The sequence below is a fragment of the Trachymyrmex cornetzi genome, unplaced genomic scaffold, assembly GCF_001594075.2.
Source record: "Trachymyrmex cornetzi isolate Tcor2-1 unplaced genomic scaffold, Tcor1.1 scaffold67, whole genome shotgun sequence".
Classification (NCBI taxonomy): Eukaryota; Metazoa; Arthropoda; class Insecta; order Hymenoptera; family Formicidae; genus Trachymyrmex; species Trachymyrmex cornetzi.
The window spans coordinates 475,089-498,804 of NW_017299992.1; the positions used below are offsets into that span (position 1 = coordinate 475,089).

Here is a 23,716-nt window from a genome sequence, read left to right on the forward strand (position 1 = left end):
ACTTTGAAAGAAATACTATGAAAGAAATAGTCGAAGATATATTTAATGTTATACTATTTGTATCGATCACTATACCGCCAGCCTCTTTGATTATAAATACACCTGCGGCGGCATCCCGAAGTATTAAGTTGCCAGAATGATATTCTTCCTCAGCTTTCATGGCAACAAATTGACACAGAGTCAACGCCGCCGCTGAACTCATAATCCTTATTCCATGTGTTATCGAGACGAATCTTCCAATCTTTTTAAAATGATATCATGAATATTCTCAATAGTCGCGTATAAAGTTTTCAAACATAGTGAAGAAAAATATTCGAGTCTTGGGAAAAGTAAAATATTATTATTATCGTTATGTTTGTGTGTGTGTTTGTGATTTATTTGTCATACATATCGATTTTTTTTGTGAAATTCAAAAACTATAATACAAAATAAAATAAAAATAAAAAACTGTATTAATATATTAGACATGAAAATTAAAGTTAAGAAAACATATATACTTACTGAAACGTATACAGGCATATGCACGCTTATTTGATAGAGAATGCGGGCATTTTGCCTTTATTGTGAAGAATTCCAAAACGAAAGGAAAAAAGAATGGAAATGATTAAAGAATGGAAAGATAAAAAATAATACTTTATTTTCTATCGAGCTTGAGCTCTTAATCAGTTTTTCATTGAAATACGCTCCATGTCCTTTTCTAGTTGTAAATAAGTGTTCTAAAACGGGATTATAAATTATTCCAATCTCGAGTTTCTTATTATCACAGCTAGTGCAATCGATATGCAAGTTTATGGAAAAGAATGTACAAAGTTCGTTGTTCCATTAATGATTAATAATCCATGTAATTGCATTCGTAAGTTCTGGCAGATAATTGGAATATGATACTGTTTCTTCAATAAATCTAACAAACATTCTAAAATTTTGTATAAAAAGATATTACATGAATAGTAATTCATGAAATAGTAATTTATTATGTAATTATGATTTAGTATTATGATATGTACACAAACATTAATATATTCAATTTCATCAAATTAAAAAATTTAGTAACCTATGTGTGTAGGAAATTTTTTTGCTAAATTATCCATTAAAATCGCTTTGATTTTTCGATTGTATTGCGTCACTAAATCCCACACAATCTCCAGCTTTTGTTTCAATACTCTTAGATCCTTGAAAAGCATCACGAATCACCTGAAAATAATATTACATATGTTTTAACGTTATTTCTGTAAAAATGGTAAGTGAAGTAATGATATTGGCTGTTTTCTAAATATACAATTCATCAATTATAATTTGTTTAACAACTTGTAAAATGAATCTTCAGAAATAACATATCTGACTAATTTTATTGAGCCTTGGAATATAATGAATTTCAATCAGCGAAGTTACATTAAAGACAATCTGTCATGTCTGGTAATCGATAATCTTTCTAATCATACGCAATTATAAAATGTACAGCCTTGGTTGTAAGTATAAAGCACTTCTATAAATAGACGTTCTATATGTAACGAAAAATAAATAAAAAAATATTTTTATTGAAAAATATTTATTTTTATATTTTAATATCTCATCAGTTTTTTTGGTCTTTTATTATCACTTTTTAGAAAAAAATACAATAAATTGATGATGCTTTATGCTTATCATTATCTCATTCTGCTCTATATTTAATTCCGATTTTTTCCTCGCAAAATGATTGTCAGTAGCAGATAATATTAACTTACAAGAGCCAAGTCAGTATCTTAGTAAATTACAGAATGGTATCATATTTACCTTTCCAGATTTTATTGTAAAATCTAAGATGAAGTCGTAGCAGTAACAGAGCCCCTTTTGAATTTTTTGTTCACCCGAATCCGAAATATCCCGTTTCTTTTACAAGTTTACGCATGACATATCGCGATAGTATACTCTAAAGTATTCCGCCTGCATGCGGAAATGTTGTTCTTATGATGCGATTGTCGGATGAGATTGTCATCCCCACTATGAACTCACGTTCACTTAACTTAATAGAAATATCGAATCCTCTCGAGTTCTTTTCCATTCTCTCTGCGATATGTTATGTCTGAGAAGAGAATTGAAATTTTTATTACTAAATCCTATTACAGAAAAATTCATCTCTTGGTAATGCTGTGATACGTGTACAAGATGAGTGATACCTTTACCGTATATTCTTAACTATAAAAAAATGATATTGCATAATATTTTTAAATTATCCGTTGCAGCTGTCGATAATCTTTTTCTAAATTCACACTTGCATTCGATTATTAATTTAGTATATCGAAGACATTATTCGAAAATATAAAGAATATTTTTTATACATATTTATTACTTCACATTATGCAACAAAGAAAGTCAATTTAGTGTAACATCGCCAAAGAATGCGTTGATTAAATTTTATAGCGATTCGAAAGCACCAATTCGAAAATGAACGAACCTCGTTTATCGTAGGGAATGTTTTGCAGGACAAATGGAAAGATAATCATTGTCAGAATTAAAGTATACGTGTGTTTACAAAAACGTTTTTACAGACACAATTATAAAAAATTTTAGAATTGTTTTATAATTGTGTAGTGAAATCGTTACGTATATTAAAAACATTAAATAAGAACTAGACTCAGATAAGGCAATAAGTATACTAGAATCAGATTTTAATTAAGATTTAACACACAATTTTTATTATTATTTACAACAAAAAATATTGAAAAAATAAGATTATAAAACAAGATTTTAAAAAATTAGGTAAAATTTCCTATTGATAAATTGTCTTATTGAAAATGGAAGAAATTAAAAGGATTACAAAAAATCTTTTTATTTTTGTCAAACATTCCTGTTATTGCACAATAATATGCAAATAAAGTATTTTTACATATTGTTTTGTTTATCAATCAATGCTTGCGATAGCTGTCTTGATAGCATGCCTCAGGAACGTGATATTGTTTAGTTGGCAACGTGAACAAGGCGTGAGAGCTTAACTTATATATACGAATATAATTCGATTAAATAAATACATCTTAATTTACGTGCGGCCACACGCAATCGCATCAGGTCTTACATGATTGTGCATTTCTTTTGCACACTGATCCTGTCGTTTTTTGCAACTTTTATCAGCGTGATGAAATTGACCGTTATTACCGCCGCTGATTGAAACTATATAACGGGTATGTTAATCACCACGATATAAAACGCACACGATGAACGATGCAATGTCGATATGTTGTTTTTGCAGATTTTTATGTGTAAGCTTTAGATACTTCTGTAAATTTTGCAAGCATTAGAAATATTATGATTGTCACACGCAGTCTTTATTTAACTCTTTTATTTCTTTTATTTTATTAAAAATATTTTTCCTATATCTACACAATTTTATTAAAAATATATTTTGCCCATATCTGCATATTTTGTGTCATCACATATTTTCAAATCTCTAGTATATCTTATATTTATACCGAGACACTACCGTGTCTCCAGATTAAAATATATTAAAGAAAAAATTGTGAATCAATTATCTAAAAATTTAAATTTGATTTTCGAAATATTCTTGATTATAAATATTGATTATATGGGATTTTCTTTTTTTCTTACAGAATCAAGGCGGCCCAGTTGTACCTACCTCTCAAGGTCCCGGAGGAACAATGGTACCTGGACAAATGGGTCCAAATGGACCACAAAGTGGATCTCATATGATACAAAGTGGTCCCAATCAAATGGGTTCTAACGGACCCGGACAGATGGGCCCTGGTGGACAAATGGGACCTGGTGGACCTGGTCAAATGGGTCCTGGAGGACCTGGACAAATGGGACCAGGAGGCCCTGGACAAATGGGTCCAGGGGGTCCTGGACAAATGGCTCCGTCACATATGGTGCAAGGTGGTGGTCCTCCTGGTGGACCTCATATGAGTCAGACTGGACCAGGGCAAATGGGTCCAGCTAGCGGACCTGTTCCAGGATCTCAAATGGGTTCTGGAGGCCCACAAAATTCTCAAATGGTTCCCGGTGGACCTGGGCCTGGCCATATGGGTGGTCCTCCAAGTCACATGAATACCAGCGGTCCACCAGGACCAGGCCATATAACTCCTGGTGGTCCTCCCGGACATATGGCTGGCGCAGGACCTCCAGTATCAGGACACATGAACGCTAGTGGACCACCCGGATCAGGACATATGAACGCTAGTGGTCCTCCCGGACCAGGTCACATGAACACAAGTGGACCTCCTGGGTCAGGTCATATGAATAGCGGACCACCGATTTCAAGTCACATGAACGCGAGTGGTCCACCAGTATCTACACACATGAATGCGAGCGGTCCGGGAAGTCATATGGGTCCTGGTGCTCCTGGTCAAATGCCCACAAGTGGTCCTACAGTGCACAGTATGGGTCCAGGAGGTCCGAATCAAATGGGCCCAAATGGCCCGAATCAGATGATGGCGAACAGTCAAACACAAATGGGGCCTGGGGGACCGATGGGTCCCATTGGGCCAACAGGACAAATTGGACCAAATGGGCCTGGACAAATGGGTCATAATGGGCCGTCACAAATGGGTCCAAATGGACCTCAAATGGGCATGGGCGGTCCACCTGGACAAATGAGTATGAATGCGCCAGGCGGACAAATGGGCCCTGGTAATCAAATGGGACCTACAGGGACGGGTAATCAAATGGGACCAGGAAGCGCACCAGGTAGTCAAATGGGACCTACCGGTCCAGGTGGACAAATGGGACCAGGAAGCGGTCCCGTAGGTCAATTAGGACCGAATAGTCTTGGACAAATGGGTCCTGGAAGTGGTCCAGGTAACGTACCAATGACAACAAGTAGTGGACCTGTTTCTATAGGACCTAATGGACCTACCGGAATATGTGTAATGAGTGGCCCTGGTGGACAAATGACTTCTAGCAGCGGTCCCGGAGGACAAATGGGTGCAGCAGGTCCTGGAGGCAGCTCTGGAGGACAAATGGGCCCAGGAAACGGTCCTGGAGTGCAAATGAATGTCGGTAGTGGACCTGGCGGCCAAATGGTACCCGGAGGCGTACCCGGACAAATGGGATCAGGCAGTGGACAAATGGGACATGGTGGTAGTGGACCTGGAGGTCAAATGGGACCGGGAAGCGGACCTGGCGGACAAATGGGGTCAGGTAGTGGTCCTGGTCAAATGGGACCAGGCGGACAAATTCCATCAAGTGGTCCAGGACAGATGATGCAAGGAGGTCCGGGTGCTCAAATGGGACCGAATGCTTCGAGTAATCAAATGGGTCCTGGTGGTCCGAATAGTCAAATGGGATTGTGTGGTCCAAATAATCAAATTAGTCATACAAATGCGAGTGGGCAAATGGGACCTAATGGACCAAATGTTCAGCCTCCTACTACTCAAATAGGTCCTGGCAGTCAAAATCAGGGTCAAGTTCCCAGCACAGCACCATTAGGATCAGTAAATGCTCCAGTAAATCAAATGAGTCAAACTGGAAGTGGACAAATTGGCCCTACTGGACCTACAGGACCACCCGGATCAGGACAAGAGAATCTGAATGCGCTTCAAAAAGCAATCGATTCTATGGAAGAGAAAGGGTTACAAGAAGATCCGCGATATTCTCAATTGTTAGCCTTAAGAGCTCGTCAAGGCAGTGGTATGGGTGATAAGCAAGCCTTCAATTCACAACAATTGCAACAATTACGGTATATAAATTCTATTATAACAATTGTATGTTATATATATATATTTTAATTTTTAAGATATGAGAATTACGAAAAGAGAACAATTAAAAGAAAACATAGAAAACTATATAAATATAAATTGAATGTAAGTACGACTAAAAAAACGATCATATAAATATTTTTTAATTCTAGGTAATTTTAATTTTCTAAAATAATTAGATTAAAGTTATTTTGTACATATTTTTAATGTTTTAACTTAAAATAAGAAATACATACATATTTTCTCTACATTCCTTTTTTTATTTCGCAGTTTCAATTTTTTTCACATTCTTACAGAGCTCAGATAATGGCATACAGATTGCTAGCAAGAAACCAGGCTGTACCTCAACAGGTTGCACTAGCTGCTCAGGGTGAGTTTTTAAATATATCTCAATATATAAGCTTATAAGCTCTGGGTGACTACTCTATCTTTTGTATTGCTTTCTGCCACATAATTTATTTTGCTTATTTCAAATAGAGCTTTTCTAGTCCATATGTTTGTTTTTCTGTTTTACATCTATTTGCTTTTTTATACATTGTTTTAATATTATAAATCTACATAAAATTAATGACTTATCTTTTGAACATTGTATATCATTTATAATGCATTAGAAATTTGTATATTCGCTACTGTTATATAATATTTTATTCTAAATGCTTTTATCTTCTGAATATACATTACGTTAAATACTTTCCGCTTAATTTCTATTTCTGCTCAGTAACTTTATGTATTAGATTGTGTAATTACAGAAGTTATATGCTTACTGATTATAATATTTAATAATGTATAATGAGTGTGAAATGAGATAAATGTATAGTGGTACTTACAAAAGTAGGGTAGAATGATCCTGATTTAAGGCGGATTTGAATAGGTGGCGCGCCTCCTCCTCCTGGGATGAGTCAACGCCCCATAGATCCGTCTCAAGGCCCTGTTACAACATCTGGGCCACAAATACCAGGTCCGAATGTTATTGGTCCCACAGGTGCTCCTAGACCAGGTTGTCAAACGCCGCAACAACAGCAACAGCAGCCTCAGTCTGGCGCTAAAGCTAACAGAGTGACAAGTGTAGGAAAACCTGCAGGATTAGATCCGTTATTAATATTGCAAGAACGAGAAAACAGGTAGGGATAGGACAAATAGTAATATTAATGCATGATAAAAGTCATACTTTCGTAAAAAAAAAAAACTTAGTAAAATATAAAAAATGTAATGCTTGGTAACAGAGTTGCAGCCCGAATATCGCTTAGAATGGAGCAACTTAGCAATCTACCGACAAATATGCCAGAAGATCTTCGTATACAAGCTCAGATCGAATTGCGCATGCTAAGAGTACTAAACTTCCAGAGACAATTAAGATCAGAGGTACTGTACTTAATTAATTTATGGATTTGTCATTATATATGAAGTTAGAAATTCTTATTTATTCTTTTTAATACTTTCGATTCTTTTTTTACAGATTATAGCATGTACTCGAAAAGATACCACTTTAGAAACTGCAGTGAACGTGAAAGCTTATAAACGTACAAAACGGCAAGGATTGCGTGAAGCTAGAGCTACCGAAAAATTAGAAAAACAACAGAAATTAGAAGCAGAACGTAAACGAAGACAGAAACATCAAGTAAGAGTTTCTTTAATTATACTTAAATTGTAAAATTTAAATATTATTATATAGTATTATCTTTAGCAAGATTATTACTGCGAATAAACGAATACACATTTATTTTTGCAGGAATTTCTTAGTTCCGTGTTACAACATGGCAAAGACTTTAAAGAATTTCATCGCAATAATGTCGCAAAATTGGCTAGGCTTAACAAAGCAGTGCTTAACTATCACGCGAATGCTGAACGGGAGCAAAAGAAAGAACAAGAACGCATTGAGAAAGAACGTATGCGTCGTCTTATGGCGGAAGACGAAGAGGGTTACAGAAAATTAATTGATCAAAAGAAGGATAAACGTTTAGCATTTTTGTTATCCCAAACCGATGAGTATATCAGTAATCTTACAGAAATGGTTAAGCAACATAAAATAGAACAAAAGAGAAAGCAAGTCGAAGAACAAAAGCGTAAGAAGGTAATATAAATTTAAACACTAGCTATTCTTTCATAATAAAATACTTATAATATTGACGGAGTCTTATCATCGTGTAGAAAAAGAAGAAATTACAAGATAGTGAGAATGCTGAAGATGGCGGAGCCAATGATGATACTCGTATTGGTGTAATAGAAACAATCACTGGTCGCACATTAACTGGCGATGAAGCACCATTAATGAGTCAATTATCAGCATTTTTAGAAGCTCATCCCGGATGGGAGCCAATTGAATCAGATAGTGAGGAGGATGAGGACGATGACGAAGAGGAGAATGGAGAAAATGAGAGTGAGGATAAATCCGATAGTAAATATTCACACTTTAGATTTGTACATACTAGAGTGGTCCATCTTTGCTCTTGACGAAATATTTTTTTTCGAATTCTTTCCGCGGCACCCCTCAAAATGGTTCCAATTCACAAAAAAATAATTCTTGTCAAATTTTAGCTCGATCGAATAACGGGAATATTGAGTCTCAAATGTTGAGAGTGTAATATAAGGGAATTCAAATGTTTAATAAGCTGTCGGCACGGGTTCCCGTTGTTTGATCGAGCTGTAATTTGACAGGAATTATTTTTTGTGAATTAAAGCCATTTTTGTGGTGTCGCGGAAAAAATTCGAATGTCGAAAAAGATGGACCACCCTAGCGTGTACAGATCTTTTATACAGACTTAACTCATGAAATATTAATTAAATAGGCAAAGATAAATCAATGGGTGATTCTGAAGAAGAAAAAGCAAAGAAAACAATACATAAAGCGAAAGTGGAAGATGACGAATATAAAACAGAAGAACAAACATACTATAGTATTGCTCATACGGTTCATGAGGTTGTCACTGAACAAGCAAGTATTATGGTGAATGGAATGTTGAAAGAATATCAAATTAAGGTATTTATTATTTTTAGTATTTTAGTTACTTTTTAAATATAATTTTAGTGTTTTATAATATATTTTAAACATATATAAACGGACATTTCTCTATGACTGAAAAATTTTAATAAATGCTTTTAGGGTCTGGAGTGGTTAGTGTCACTGTTTAACAATAATCTAAATGGTATTTTGGCAGACGAAATGGGTCTCGGTAAAACAATTCAGACTATTGCTTTAGTAACATATCTTATGGAAAAGAAGAAAGTCAACGGTCCATTTCTCATCATTGTTCCTTTATCGTATGTTTCTTTTTTGTTTTTAAAAATACTGCAAATAATTTATTTAAATGATAATATTAATATATACTTCTAGAACATTATCAAATTGGGTTCTGGAATTTGAAAAATGGGCACCAAGTGTTGTCGTAGTGTCGTACAAAGGTTCTCCAGCTGGCAGAAGAACGATACAATCTCAGATGCGAGCTACAAAATTCAACGTTCTTTTAACAACTTATGAATATGTCATAAAAGATAAAGGTGTATTAGCTAAATTGCAGTGGAAATATATGATCATTGATGAAGGACACAGGATGAAAAATCACCATTGCAAACTTACCCAAGTGCTGAATACACATTATTTGGCTCCTCATCGACTATTGTTAACTGGTACACCATTGCAAAATAAATTGCCAGAACTGTGGGCTCTTTTGAATTTCTTGTTACCTTCAATCTTTAAATCCTGCAGTACATTCGAGCAATGGTTCAATGCTCCTTTCGCAACCACTGGCGAGAAGGCAAGTATTTTGCATAAACATGTTTTAATACAGCTCTATTTAACATCGTTACGATTTTGCTTAGGTGGAGCTGAACGAAGAAGAAACTATTTTGATTATTCGTCGTTTGCACAAAGTATTGCGGCCTTTCTTATTGAGACGCTTGAAGAAAGAAGTAGAATCGCAATTACCTGATAAAGTGGAATATATTATTAAATGCGATATGTCTGGCCTACAGAAAGTTCTTTATAAGTACGTAAATATATCGTCTGTGCTTAATTTTATTATGAAATTAATTTGTATAAGCATGATACATAAACAAAAATTGTCTGTTAGGCATATGCAAAGTAAAGGTGTACTACTGACAGACGGATCGGAAAAAGGAAAGCAAGGAAAAGGCGGTGCCAAAGCTCTTATGAATACAATCGTACAACTGAGAAAACTATGCAATCATCCATTTATGTTCCAAGCTATAGAAGAGAAATACTGCGAACACGTCGGCACGCAAGGTTCCGGTGTTATTACTGGGTATGTATCTCGACAGTTTTTGAATGCTTTTATATATGAAACATAAAATATTAAATTTTTATTTGTTATTAGGCCCGATCTATTTCGTGCATCTGGAAAATTTGAACTCCTCGATCGTATTCTTCCTAAATTGAAAGCTACGAATCACAGAGTATTACTGTTTTGCCAAATGACTCAATTAATGACAATTATGGAAGATTATTTAAGTTGGCGAGGATTTATGTATTTACGATTGGATGGTACAACGAAAGCAGAAGATAGAGGAGACTTATTAAAGAAATTTAACGATCCCGGTTCGGAATATTTCCTTTTCTTGCTATCCACACGTGCTGGTGGTCTTGGTTTAAATCTCCAAGCTGCTGATACAGTTATCATCTTTGACTCTGATTGGAATCCTCACCAGGTACGTAATATTAATATAGATTATAATAAACAATTAACATGATATTGAGAACTTGAAATTGATTTACAGGATTTGCAAGCTCAAGACAGAGCACACAGAATCGGACAAAAGAACGAAGTGCGCGTACTCCGATTAATGACTGTTAATTCTGTTGAAGAGCGGATATTAGCGGCAGCTAGATATAAATTAAATATGGATGAGAAAGTTATTCAAGCTGGTATGTTCGATCAGAAGTCCACTGGCTCTGAGCGACAGCAATTTCTTCAGAGTATTTTACATCAAGACGATGCTGACGATGAGGAAGAGAATGAAGTACCCGATGATGAAACAGTAAATCAAATGATTGCTAGGACAGAAGGTGAATTCGAAATATTTCAGAAATTAGATTTAGAACGGCGACGTGAGGAGGCCAAATTAGGTCCAAATCGCAAATCACGACTGCTAGAAGAAGCTGAGTTACCCGATTGGTTGGTAAAGGATGACGATGAAGTGGAAAGATGGACCTATGAAGAGGACGAAGACAGATTCCTTGGAAGAGGTTCAAGGCAACGGAAAGAAGTTGATTATACAGATAGTTTAACCGAAAAAGAATGGTTGAAGGCAATTGATGATGATGGCGCCGAGTATGAAGAGGAAGAAGAAGATGATAAAAAGAAAAAGAAGACACGGAAACGTAAAAAGAAAGGCGAGGAAGATGACGAGCCTATGCCGAAGAAACGAAGAGGTGCCGGATCTTTGGTCGATCCGAAAATGAAACGGGCTATGAAAAAATTAATCACATTAGTTGTTAATTATACCGATAGTAGCGATGGCCGATTATTGAGTGAACCTTTTATGAAATTACCTTCACGAAGAGAATTACCGGACTATTATGAGATTATTAAGAAACCTTTAACTATTAATAAGTTATTGCAGAAAATCGAAGAGGGCAAAGTAAGTATTTACTACATTCTTTTTTACTTTCTTTGGATATATATCTATAATTCAATAATTTTATCTTTTCCAGTATGCTGATTTAGACGAGCTTGAGAAAGATTTCATGCAACTTTGTAAAAACGCCCAAATTTATAACGAAGAAGCATCACTAATTCACGAAGACTCGATAGTGTTACAATCCGTTTTTACAAATGCGCGTCAGCGTCTTGAAGAGGAAGGTAATAATTCCGATGGAGATGATAAAGGTATAAATATTTTGATAACGCTTTTAGGCTTTTACGGGTATTATCTTCAAAGATACTAGAAGGTTTGCGGATTATCGCCATGTTTTCATCCATTGTTAATGTCAAAATTTCATGAACCTTGCTGTTCACTTCATCAGGACGAGGAGCGCAAATATCAGTGCGCTCCTCGCTCTGATAAAATGAACGGCAAGGTTTATGAAACGTTGGCATATTAACAATGGATGGAAATATGGCGATAATCTGCAAACCTTCTAGTATCTTTGAGTATAAATATTTTATTGCTATTATATAATTATTCAGCGAACACTAAAATTTAATTTTCTGTTTCTTAAAGCTTTATTCACGTGTTTTTTTATTACACAGATGGCGAAGACGGCTCGGATGCGGATTCTAGCGTAAGAATGAAAATTAAACTAAAAGGAAGAAAAAGTGAAGGAAGAGGCGGTCGTAGAAAGAGAGTTACTAAAAAATATATATCTGACGATGATGATGATGCTGATGATAATTAAAAAGCATTGTATTGCTTTTTGTAAAAGCTATTGCAAACGTAATTTAAGTATTTAATCTAATAATTTCAATTATGTTACATCTTAAATAGCAGAATCTTATAAAAGTACAACCAAGAATTGTATGTATACAACTTGATTATAGCAGTCAAGCACTGTTATATTACTGTAAACTTCTAATGTGTTGTTAACTTTTATAATTAGTGAACTGATTGATAAATTAACGAATATTATCGTAAGTCTATTTAGATATATTGTATCTCAATATTATAGGAACAGACATGACGTGTGGTAATTTTTATTTCAGATAAATTTGCGAGTAGTAAACAGCTATGACATATTGTACAGAAAAAAGATTAGCATTAAGATTTATTTCGGATATTGTTTCAATCTCTCTATTTTTATGAAGTCTGATTGAATATTATATTTGAACTCCAATCGCTAGGTGTTATTTCGAGTTCGCGTTCTCTGAGCCATGGCACACAAAAAACTTAAGGTAGTAAGACGTAAGCAGTAAGGAAATCAACATGTTGGATTGGCTACTGCTTACGTTATGGCCTTACGGACTCTATTGTGATTGGTCAATTCGCTTACTGCTTACATTTTACTGCTTAAATTTTTTTGTGTGCCAAGGCCCTTTATCTCACTATTGGGGGTAGCGTAGATTTGGATGCGTTACTCTATGCCTCGCCACAGTATAATATATGTTAGATTTCTGTAAGCGATCACAGATATATGCAGTATGTAAAGAAATTTTTAGTTTGCTGAAACGTATCATGTAATCCTTTCGCAAACATTCTGCAACACAGTTGTGGGTACATTGAAGATGTTATTCAATTATTCACAGACCAATAATTTATCATCATTGACACTGTTATCAAATCAATCTACATTTTAATTTTTTAATCTCTGTCCCGCATTTAGACGTGTCATTATAAAATTTGACCGCGTAAATATGATAGTATACAATGTATATTGTATATATACTATTTATAATATGTATATATATAATATATATGTATACACATATATATTCACATTTCATGTTTATTTATATACATATATTCTGAGATAATTACTTTTTTAAATAATTTAACGAAAAAAAAATTATGAACAGAAATTAAATTTTTTATCTGTTTATGATTTTTTATATTTAAATTTGGTAAACTTAAAAATATTTAAATCACAATTTTTTTATTAAAAAAAATCGATCTTACCATAATTTTGTTATGGAACGTTTTTTTTTTTCAATTACATAGTTGCTTTTGGAATAAATTCATTAGCATATAATACATTATTATATAGATCAGCACCATATCGTATTACTAATTAATACTGTCGATAAGTTTTACTATTAGCAATTTAATTTGCTAAATGCAATAGTTCTCTTTTGTTATGTGACTTTAGATCTGTCCTCTGTGGCTAAATTCCTTATACTTTTGGAATTTAAAGTGAGATAGGTATATATGTTTGATATTTTACAAAAGCAAGAAAGAGAGTTCTAGTGTAGTCTAGTGTAGGAATAAAAAAACAGACATTTTGATTTTCTTATTTCTTATGTTTGTCAAATTCGATTATCATTTATTTCTTTGCGACAAAATATAAGGGCTATTGCTTGTCAACCTTGGAAGAGGATCGCGGTGATCGATGCAGCGAATATTCTGTATATAATTGCCACGTGATAATGATTTTAAATATTATACAAGTAAATACGTATCTTTGATATAATGTATTCATTTTATTGATGATGAATATATTATATGATAGCTACAATATGATATATTTATCATGATATATTTATACTAGAATTCAATTTTTTGATTGTTTACATACTGGTTAAGGTAAGCCATTATAATAACGAATTTATCGTAATTTCTTCAAGGTTTATAGTAACAACAGTAAATGTAACTCTTCTGTACCCAAATGTAACATATAATCGAAAAGTATTCATAAAATATAAATTATACTGAATCAGCTGAACATTAGGTATAAGTAAATAATGCGTGAATAAAGAGTAAGATTGTGAAAAGCGGATAAAATCTTACAAGTTACAATTTCTTTATGTGAATTGAAAATTACTCTTTCTCTAAATAAAAGATTACGCTCTTTATATAAGCTCGCTTCTTGATTTGATTTAGTTTAATAATTGATTTTAACAAATTTTTATTTTTAGATCTTTAAAATAATATTTTTGTTTGCTGAAGACAAAAATTGTATATAAATATTACATAAATATATAATTCATAACGACATTAATTGATTTAATTTATAACAAAATGTCGTTTATAAACAAATATATTTAAAAAAAAAAGGAAATACCAACAGTACATGGTGTTTCCAAACGGTCATCCATGTACTAACAAACTTATGCGTTCAATGTGGTATGATCGTTGATGAAATCATCTTTCTTGTGAAAAGATAATATACATAGTTCTTTATCAAATCTTAATATTATGTTTATTATATTTTTTAATAAATACTTAGCTATATTTATTTACTATTATTAATATTAATATAATAGATATTAAACATATTAACGTAATTAACTAAAATAATAATATGTACTATCACATATATTGTTAATACACATATTATTATTTTGATTAATTGTATAATTATATAATAGATAATGTATAATAATAATATAAAATAAATGAAGGCTGCATAAAATAATTAAATTCCAAAAAAAACGCATCAGAACGGTGTTTTCAAACCTATTTAAGTATTAACTGCATTCAACCGGTTTGATCATTGACGACAGTATTATCTTGTTTGTAAAAAGAACACATATTTCTTCATCAAATTTTTATTTCATAATTAATGAAAAACAATATTTATATATCATATTTGTACTGAATTATAATTCTCTCACATTTAAAAATTGTAAATTTTTAAATAACAGAAGATAGAACATTTAAAAAAATTCTCGGTGTCTGGTTTTTTCATAGCTCACTAATTTTTAACATATCAAATATCTTGACAATTAAATCATAAATAAAATTTTTCTTAAAGTCTAATTGCTTTGGAGTTCAATTTTGTGAAGAAACCGTTTATCGTCATTTGTATTTTAATAGTATCTATAATCTCGTATTACAGATATCGGTTATTCGATATTTTTGGTAAAGAAAAGTCACACCGATCTCACCATCTGAAATTTGACTTGAGTTATTTAACATTTTATTTGATATACAGAAAGACTCGCAATTTAATTAAATGTCAGCCACGTAGCAAACGGAACCGGTATTTTTCTTCCTAAAGAGAAGATACAGCTTACTTTTTTCCACGAGATGAGAATATCATATTGCGCTCTATTGAGTTTGAACGCAAGAAGGAAGAGGGACATTTAAAAAGCGGCGAGACAGTGGCAAGCGTCGTTGCTTGTTGGCCTTTGACCCGACGTGTCTGGCGAGCTAGAACCGTTGCTTGTCGCAAGCGTCGCAGATCCCATGCGCGCCTGTTGGTGGCAATTTCAGCTCTGTTTTGAATTTAGATGGAATTTAAGCAAGCTGTTACGGTCCAGTCGTCTTCTCCACTATATCCTCATTCGCATATTTATTCGTAACGTGTATGTGTATATATGTCCATATTTGACAGACACTATTTTTTATAGGCCATGAACTAAAGATTTTATGACGAATTTTCACTTTTTATAAGGAGACGAATTTTTTTTTTTTTGTAAGGAGATGCTGTCGTCAATGTGTTGAACGTACATATGTACAAGTTCTCGTCCGATTTCTTAAATCAAGTTGGGCGACGTGATTTATATCTATAATACTTATATCAATGGGTAATTGTTTGGGAACACTGTGTTACTGTTGTTTTTTTTTTAAATTTGTTATTTTATGTGATTTTCACTTTATTTTATTTTATATGTATCATTTTAATTAATTATATTAATATCTAATTATTAATATAAAAAATAAATAATATGGATATAATATAAATAATAAAGATGTAATACTAACACATAATTTAAATTTTATATATATATATATATAATGTATGAAAAAATTTGTATTATAGAAACAAAAGTACTGTCGGCACTTTTGGAACGCATATATATATATATATTTGAGATCCATATACTTATACTTATCCAAATACGATCGTTTTTATCTTGTCTAAAATCAGTTAGAGTTATCAAGAATAAAGAATCAAAGTATCGAACTTATTTGAATTAACAGTGCGAATAGATTTTGTTATTTAATTTTTATTAAATTACTATTCAATTATATTTTTTTCATTTATATATTTTTTCGTCTTTCAAAGAAGATATTAGTTTTAGCCTAGTCACGCGAACGCTTCGTATAAAAATATCATATAATGAATTTAATACGTTCCGCTATATGCTATTTGTTGTTTTGCCTGAATGAGCTTTCCTTCTTGGAGAGAAGTCCCATTCGAAAGGATGTGGAGAACGGCGACGGTGGAAGGGAATAAATTGCTACCGCGTCTGATCGTATATAAAGCTTACCTCCTTGAATGGTTACTACTCGTGATTCGGCCCGATATCTCGTGGCATGCCATACGGGAAATGAGAAGAATGAAGAAGAGAGGGTGAACTCGTGCGTCATCGTTATTTTCTCTTTTCGTTCTCGTGTATGGCGATCAATTGCGGATGAAGTGGCAGAAATTCGCGCGTGACGGGGGTACACTAGAACGATTTGGAAACATATCGATCCTTTTCCGAGACCTCTTGCAATTAGCAAAATAAAATTAATGTGACGTATAAAAGAAATTCAAGAAGCAAAAGAAGAACACCGTTAGATAATAAATTATGATAATAATTAATATAAAGAGAAAAACTTTAATATTAATGTTTCGTATAAAAATTCAAGATTGCAGTGAAAATGACAATGCTAATGTCGAGCTTATGTTTTTTTGTCATTGCCATTTATTTTTACTCCATCGCGTTCTTCACGTTTTTCTATCGGCATTTTTAAAGCTTTGAAAAACATTGCTTGTTTTTAGTGTGTATTACTATCACCACAGAACATCGCTTGCTATGCCAGCTTTTTTTTCTCTTTTAAGGTGAAACTAAGTGATGTACACGTCGCGGTATACGAAGCTTCAGGCGGAAACACAAATACAGGCGCTGTACAAAATCAATAGTTGTATACTACGATACACATATAGTCGGGAGCAATTCGAAGGATATGCTGTCCGTGCACCCAGAAACGATGAACAGTATCATTTTCTCGTTACGACGATTGAGAGCGCGAAAGTTCCTCTAAAGTGAGGTTTAAGCGAGATAGAAGGCATTTGTCTTCTTTCACGATAACATCGAAGTGGTTGCGATTGCGAATCGCGTTGTTGTAAATGATAACTATAATTTGTTTGCAGTGTGATTTAGATTTTAGCTATTTTTCACAAAAGTATATCCTTTTATTTTTTTAGCTGCTAGCAAGAAGAATAATTAAATTATTTAATAATTGAGTTTATGACTTTTATTAAGAATATGTATTTTTAATTAATTTTTTATATAATATTCATATATTTATGTTTATACATTTCTATTTATAGAAAATAATTTGTTTAAATAATTGACAATTTGTGTAATACAGTGTACAATGATTGTAACTATCTCTGCTTTCATAAGAAAACTTAATTGTATGGATATAAATTATTAATGCATTCCGTTGATAACAATTCAACGCGTCTGTTAAATTTTTGATTTTTAAATTATGGAGTTGAGTGGGACATATAGTATAATTTTTATGGTTTGCATTTATAAAAATATTCCTTTAACATTTCATTATATAATTTCTTTTTTTCTGAATTGAAAAATGTTACAGACTCCAAGAGAAGAGAAAATACGTTTGCGTTTTTAATGAATTATCTTTCGTGTGTGTGTGTGTGTGTGTGTGTGTGTATTTTTGTCTTATACTCTTTATTTCATCACATATACAGTATACCGTGTATTGTATATTTTTAACTGTTTTACGCGGTATTGAAGCAACGCTTGTTCGAATGCAATTAAACGTGCAAAAGTACGTCGGTCGGAACAAATGTCCCGCTTGAAGCAAATGATGTTCCAGGAAATGAATAGCAGTCACGAGAACTTCTAGTTGAAAATTCATTATTATTGCGAAAAAATCGCAGTCGGGCAATAATACGCGTTCGGCTTTTCGATTGCGCTAGGCACTTAATGACGTTGCTCTAGATTGATATCAAGTAATTATCGTTCACATGATAAAGCGCTATTTCCCGGAATCCCCGGTACCCTCTTCTCCCTCGGAAATAATACAGCCTGGGCGTAAAATACGGGATATCCCGCTCCCGACATTACAAATCGCTCCGCCGCCAACTTTCCGATGATTTATGCAACCGCGCGATGACTGATGAGCCTCTTTATCAGATAAATGTACTACCGTCCCGCGACGATCAAGTCTTCACATATTTGCTGCAACTTCCATATTTTACGCGCGCTCATTTATTCTTCGAGCTTAAGCTGTGACGATGGGCAAGCTTCTTCTCAAAACTCTTCTCTGTTTCTAACAGAGCGACAATGCACAGTGTCAGTAACATTATACAGGGTGTCTCAAACTTTTTGATACATCGCTTATGAACAGATAGAGCCAACTAAACTGAGTCGAAAAATCCTCTACTATTTTGCAATTTTTATAATTTTTTTTTTAATTACCCAATAAGCATAATGTTTAAAATCAACGCACAAAATAATATTAAGTTTAAGAGATCTTTAAGAAATATCTGTGAAATATTTGATTAAAAGTTTTGAAAAATATCTTAAAGTTGTCTTATGCGTCGATTTTTTATTAGTTTATTCGGCAATCCTTAGAAATTAATATCTTTTTGACTATTGCGAATATTGCAAAATGGTAGAAAATGTTCAAAAATTTTGAAACACCCTGTATATGCCCTGTGTATGTGTGTAAAAAATTTGGGATAGCATTACTTGAAACATACTGATCTATTAAAAAATATTTGATGTATCATGTCTTTTCTGTATTTATACGTACGTATGTAATTCATAGAATAACAATCGAGAAATTGTTGAAACTGTACAGTTGTTACTTCATAATGGAGAAGATATATAATTATAACAGGGAATTATTTACAGTTATTTTATAGTGAAAAATTAAAATAAATTATACATGAATTAAATAATACTGTGCAAAAAATTATCATTTTTATTCACGTGTAATGCAAACACGTTTTAATTTCATTTTGTTTATTCATATTACGCAGACATTTAATTTAATTAACTCCTATTGTTACTATGTAACAATAGGATAAACGAAAAGATCTTGTTGAATGTTTAATTTCTCATAACGCGATATCATCTATAAAAATATCGCATTTCCTCGAAATAATAATATTCTTCTATAGTTCAGCTAAAGCTTAAAGAAATCGCACTGTACGCTTTTAAAGCTGATAGTCTCTGCGTTGCTGGTAATGAGAAGCTATCTTGTAATGCCAAAGTAATCCATGTAACTGCGATGGCAAAGTGTTGCGACCACCGCCTCGTTACGTGCGCAATGCGGGCGCACAACTTGCGCAACCGCGCAATATTACATAATTATCACGCGGAAGATTTTGGCTCGCGTTCCAACTGCAGATACACGGCAACGAGATTACCGCCATAACACTTTATCCATTAATGAAGTGGCCGATCGATCCGCGCTATCTCCGCGACTCGTACATCCTACGGTTTTGTAGGATATTTCTCAAATATCTCCTCCCCTCGTATTCGCGTTTTTTACTGTTTATCCGCAACCGCATAACTCAATACCGTGACACATCAAATCCTGTTTTAATGCTCGCACATGTTTTATTGTACGCTTTCCCGATCTCTGCGTATTTACTTTTTATCGTATTCGCAGTCCATTTGTAATATATTTTTGGGTAATACATTTTTTCTACAAAATATAATAAAAATTTTTAATGCTTGAAATGTCTCGGATAAAAATACGATATATTTGTTGTATTAAAAAATTCCTACATTCCACAAACATTAAAAACTATAAGTTTAAACGTAAAGTGTGATATAAAATGCATAAAATACGTTTGTTGAGAAGCATATTGAATATCGCTAATAACACGAGTCTACGACAAAATTTTTTTATTAAACTACATATCAATTCATTGAACTACATATAAGAATATCGTGGTCACACATTAAATTTTACTGCGTATTTACTTTTTATCGTATTCGCAGTTTATTTGTAATATATTTTTTGGTAATACATTTTTTCTGCAAAATATAATAAAAATTTTTAATGCTTGAAATGTCTCGGATAAAAATACGATATATTTGTTGTATTAAAAAATTCCTACATTCCACAAACATTAAAAACTATAAGTTTAAACGTAAAGTGTGATATAAAATGCATAAAATACGTTTGTTGAGAAGCATATTGAATATCGCTAATAACACGAGTCTACGACAAAATTTTTTTATTAAACTACATATCAATTCATTGAACTACATATAAGAATATCGTGGTCAAACATTAAATTTTACTGCGTATTTACTTTTTATCGTATTCGCAGTTTATTTGTAATATACTTTTGTGTAATACATTTTTCTGCAAAATATAATAAAAATTTTTAATGGTTGTGAAATGTTTCGGATAAAAATACGATACATTTGTTATTTTAAAAAATTCCTACATTCCACAAACACTATAAGTTTAAACGTAAAGTGTGATATAAAACGCATAAAATACGTTTATTGAGAAGCATATTGAATATCACTAATAACACAACAAAATTTTATTAATAAATAATAATAATTAATAATAAATAATAATAATTAATAAATAATAAAAGCTATTCTGTTTTCTAAGATTCAAAAGCTTTTAAAGTTGAGTTAACAAATATTGCTAAAATGTCATTTTCCTAAATATTTCTTCTTTTCTCGACTCTAGAGCTTTAATTCGACTTCCACCAAATTACCACGCGCTATTTTAATCTATCGATTACCGGTCAAACTTCAATTTCAATTGCGACTTCGAGCGCTCAATATAGGTATATGATACTATAAGTGATGTGTACCATTTTCATTTTGTTGATATTACAGTTCGTCAAGAGAGAAAAATAGCCACCTATCACACCGCGATCGGTCTCGAGTTTGGGTTTGAAGAAGATAACTGATTGGGGATACGGAAGGGTGAAAATAGTTTGCAAACACAATTAAATCGAGCTATTTCACTTCCACAGCTCGTCCCCGTTTCCGACCACTTTTGCGGTCGAAATTTAAATCAATTTTGCCCTCGTTCTCTTCTCGTTCCCCTATTTATTTGTCCATCTATATCACCCTCTCAGAGGGATCTCCGATGCGCATAGTGGGATATCCATTTGCTATCGCGCGGTTAACTTTCAACAATGTTGCCATTGTACATACTGTTTCGTATCCGCGGCTCGGAGTGGAGCTCGACACAAAGCGATGCGTATCCCGTGGCGGATAAAGCGAAAGTGCCTTCGGGGATGCTATTTCTGTTACGTTACTCGAATACACTCGTTTGCGTGTACTCGAGAATATCAGGGCACATTGCTTTATATAACCGTGCGCGACATTCGACATCCGCTTTTCGACGCGATTTATACAGCGGGATACATAATCGTTCCGGGATGTCACATCGCGCTGTCACTAATAGCGATGTTGATGGCTTTAATCTGTTCCTATAAATCAACATACATTATATATCAACCGAGACCTACTGTATTATGATGTCATTAAAAAGAAAAAAACGTTTAGTTAATTTCTAATAAACCGTTAATTCTTCTTCAAAGAATCATTCCGCATTAATGAAGAAGTTCTTTTGTTTTTCGTTAATGTATTATAATAAAATAATACCTTTGAAGCTTTATTTATTTATTTTCTTTTATTTTATGTTCTTATATATTCTTTATATAAATATATGTATATAATATATTTATAAAAATAAATACCATATTTTATAAATATACATAAAATATAATATTTACTTATAAATGTAAAAATATATCGATACGGTGAATTTTTAGATGTATTTTTTTGTCAAAGTTGCGGTATATTTGCTTCACGTATTCCTTGCAGATTTAACTGATTTCCCTCGTTATGAAAGGAATCGCTCGAGTTTATGCTCGAACGTTCAACGCTAGCGATTGGATCGGACCCCTTCTTCAAAACTTACTTGGCTACTTGGGTTTAGAGATCAGAAGTTGGGCAGAGTGAAGGAAGAAGGTGAGGAAATTACGTGTCAGCTTGCTGTCAAAGATTTTGCTCACGCGAGCGAAGCGTAAGATCCTTGGCACCATGTGTACACGGCTTTCGAATTCATCTACGTCATTATTAGCCGCGGTTGCGATACCCTCGTTTTGCACCATCCCTGCTAGTGAAATATTATTAAAATGTCGATAAATCTTCAACGTTTAGCATTAACGTAATTAATGAAATCAGAATATCAGAGACATTTATTATTCACGGAAAGAAGAGACAAGAAATTTATAAGAATTTTGAATTCCAGCCAAGTCAATCATTGTTTAAAAATTGATATCCTATTATTTTATCTAGCTGAGCTATGATTGAATAAGACTAAAATTTCTGATAATAAAAACATGAATTATACAAAAAGTTTGAAATAGTAGAAATTAGAAATAAATCTCGTTACTTTAAAATGCTATCTTCTCTAATTGTTCTTCCTTGACGTACTACTAGTGAACAAAAAGAAAATTCCATTTGTACGGCGTGTCACGAATGGAAATGCACACCGTTTCGGTCGGTCAGCGCGTTACGTCCGCTTCGACCAAATTTTAACTAATTTCTCCATTATGTCGCTTTATGGGGAGGCGCGGTGTCACAAATCGTTGTCAGGCATGAATTTCGCACTAGGCACGAACAGTGTAATTGAACCGTGCACTTCCGGATGCACGCCTGACAGAATACAACTGGCCAATCGTTCCAGCATGTGTGTATACGTTACGTACGTTGCGTTTAGGCTACCCTTCGAGGTGCACAGCTCACGTGATCGATATGCATATATTTACTTATTTGCATATCCTCTTTGTCCATCTCGCGAACGCACGTTGGTCACGTGCATAAGTGCATCCATGACAATCATTTCAATTTTCCCGTCTACAGGTAATGTTTGCAGCGATTTGGTTCCGTGTTTCTTCGGGATTGTCCCTTTCTGATTGGACGAATGTATTACTTAGTAAACACGAAAGTAACAGTAAAGCTGAAAACACAATAGACACAGGCAACAGGGAATAACGAGGCGTCCAATCAGAGCTTTGGGGTATAAGTTCGATATTATATCTCAGAGCTCTGATTGGACGGCTCGTTATTCCCTGTTGCCTGTGCCTATTGCCTGTGTCTATTGTGTTTCCAGCTTGACATATATAGACAATAATAATTTCGCACTCAACAATGTAACTGTTACGTAAAGTATGTATCATGTTACATTTATATTGTTAAATGTGAAATTCTAACATTAATGTTATGTTACTGTTAGCGTTTACTACTTTCTAAATTTGTTAAAGTGAAATCTTATTCTAAAAAGTGACAATTAAGTCAATTAGTTTTAAAAAAAAAATGACTTAATTTAGGAGTGAGATTTCACTCTTCAGAAAGAGATTTCTAAAGGTTTTAGAGAATGAGTTACTGCGAAATATGAATATTTCTGAGATGCTCTTTGATTTAACTTGCATTTCAATAGATAACCGCAAATTATATATA

The 23,716-nt window shown here is 33.2% G+C and overlaps 1 protein-coding gene across 4 annotated transcripts in view; it reads left to right on the forward strand.

Moving 5' to 3' along the window:
• brm (ATP-dependent helicase brm) overlaps positions 1 to 12,928 on the forward strand; it is a 31,306-nt gene extending 18,378 nt beyond the window's left edge. The window contains exons 3-18 of one of the 4 annotated variants that reach the window (XM_018517074.1): positions 3,582 to 5,665; positions 5,981 to 6,054; positions 6,556 to 6,805; positions 6,908 to 7,046; positions 7,141 to 7,302; positions 7,414 to 7,755; positions 7,833 to 8,079; positions 8,471 to 8,661; positions 8,785 to 8,942; positions 9,016 to 9,436; positions 9,501 to 9,667; positions 9,752 to 9,943; positions 10,016 to 10,346; positions 10,416 to 11,279; positions 11,353 to 11,527; positions 11,891 to 12,928. In XM_018517074.1, coding sequence (XP_018372576.1) covers positions 3,582 to 5,665; positions 5,981 to 6,054; positions 6,556 to 6,805; positions 6,908 to 7,046; positions 7,141 to 7,302; positions 7,414 to 7,755; positions 7,833 to 8,079; positions 8,471 to 8,661; positions 8,785 to 8,942; positions 9,016 to 9,436; positions 9,501 to 9,667; positions 9,752 to 9,943; positions 10,016 to 10,346; positions 10,416 to 11,279; positions 11,353 to 11,527; positions 11,891 to 12,036 — 5,943 coding nt within the window. In that variant the 3' untranslated portion in view covers positions 12,037 to 12,928. The remainder of the gene's footprint in view (positions 1 to 3,581; positions 5,666 to 5,980; positions 6,055 to 6,555; positions 6,806 to 6,907; positions 7,047 to 7,140; positions 7,303 to 7,413; positions 7,756 to 7,832; positions 8,080 to 8,470; positions 8,662 to 8,784; positions 8,943 to 9,015; positions 9,437 to 9,500; positions 9,668 to 9,751; positions 9,944 to 10,015; positions 10,347 to 10,415; positions 11,280 to 11,352; positions 11,528 to 11,890) is intronic. The other 3 variants (XM_018517075.1, XM_018517076.1, XM_018517077.1) reach the window with 3 other exon arrangements.
• The last annotated feature ends 10,788 nt before the right edge of the window (positions 12,929 to 23,716 follow it).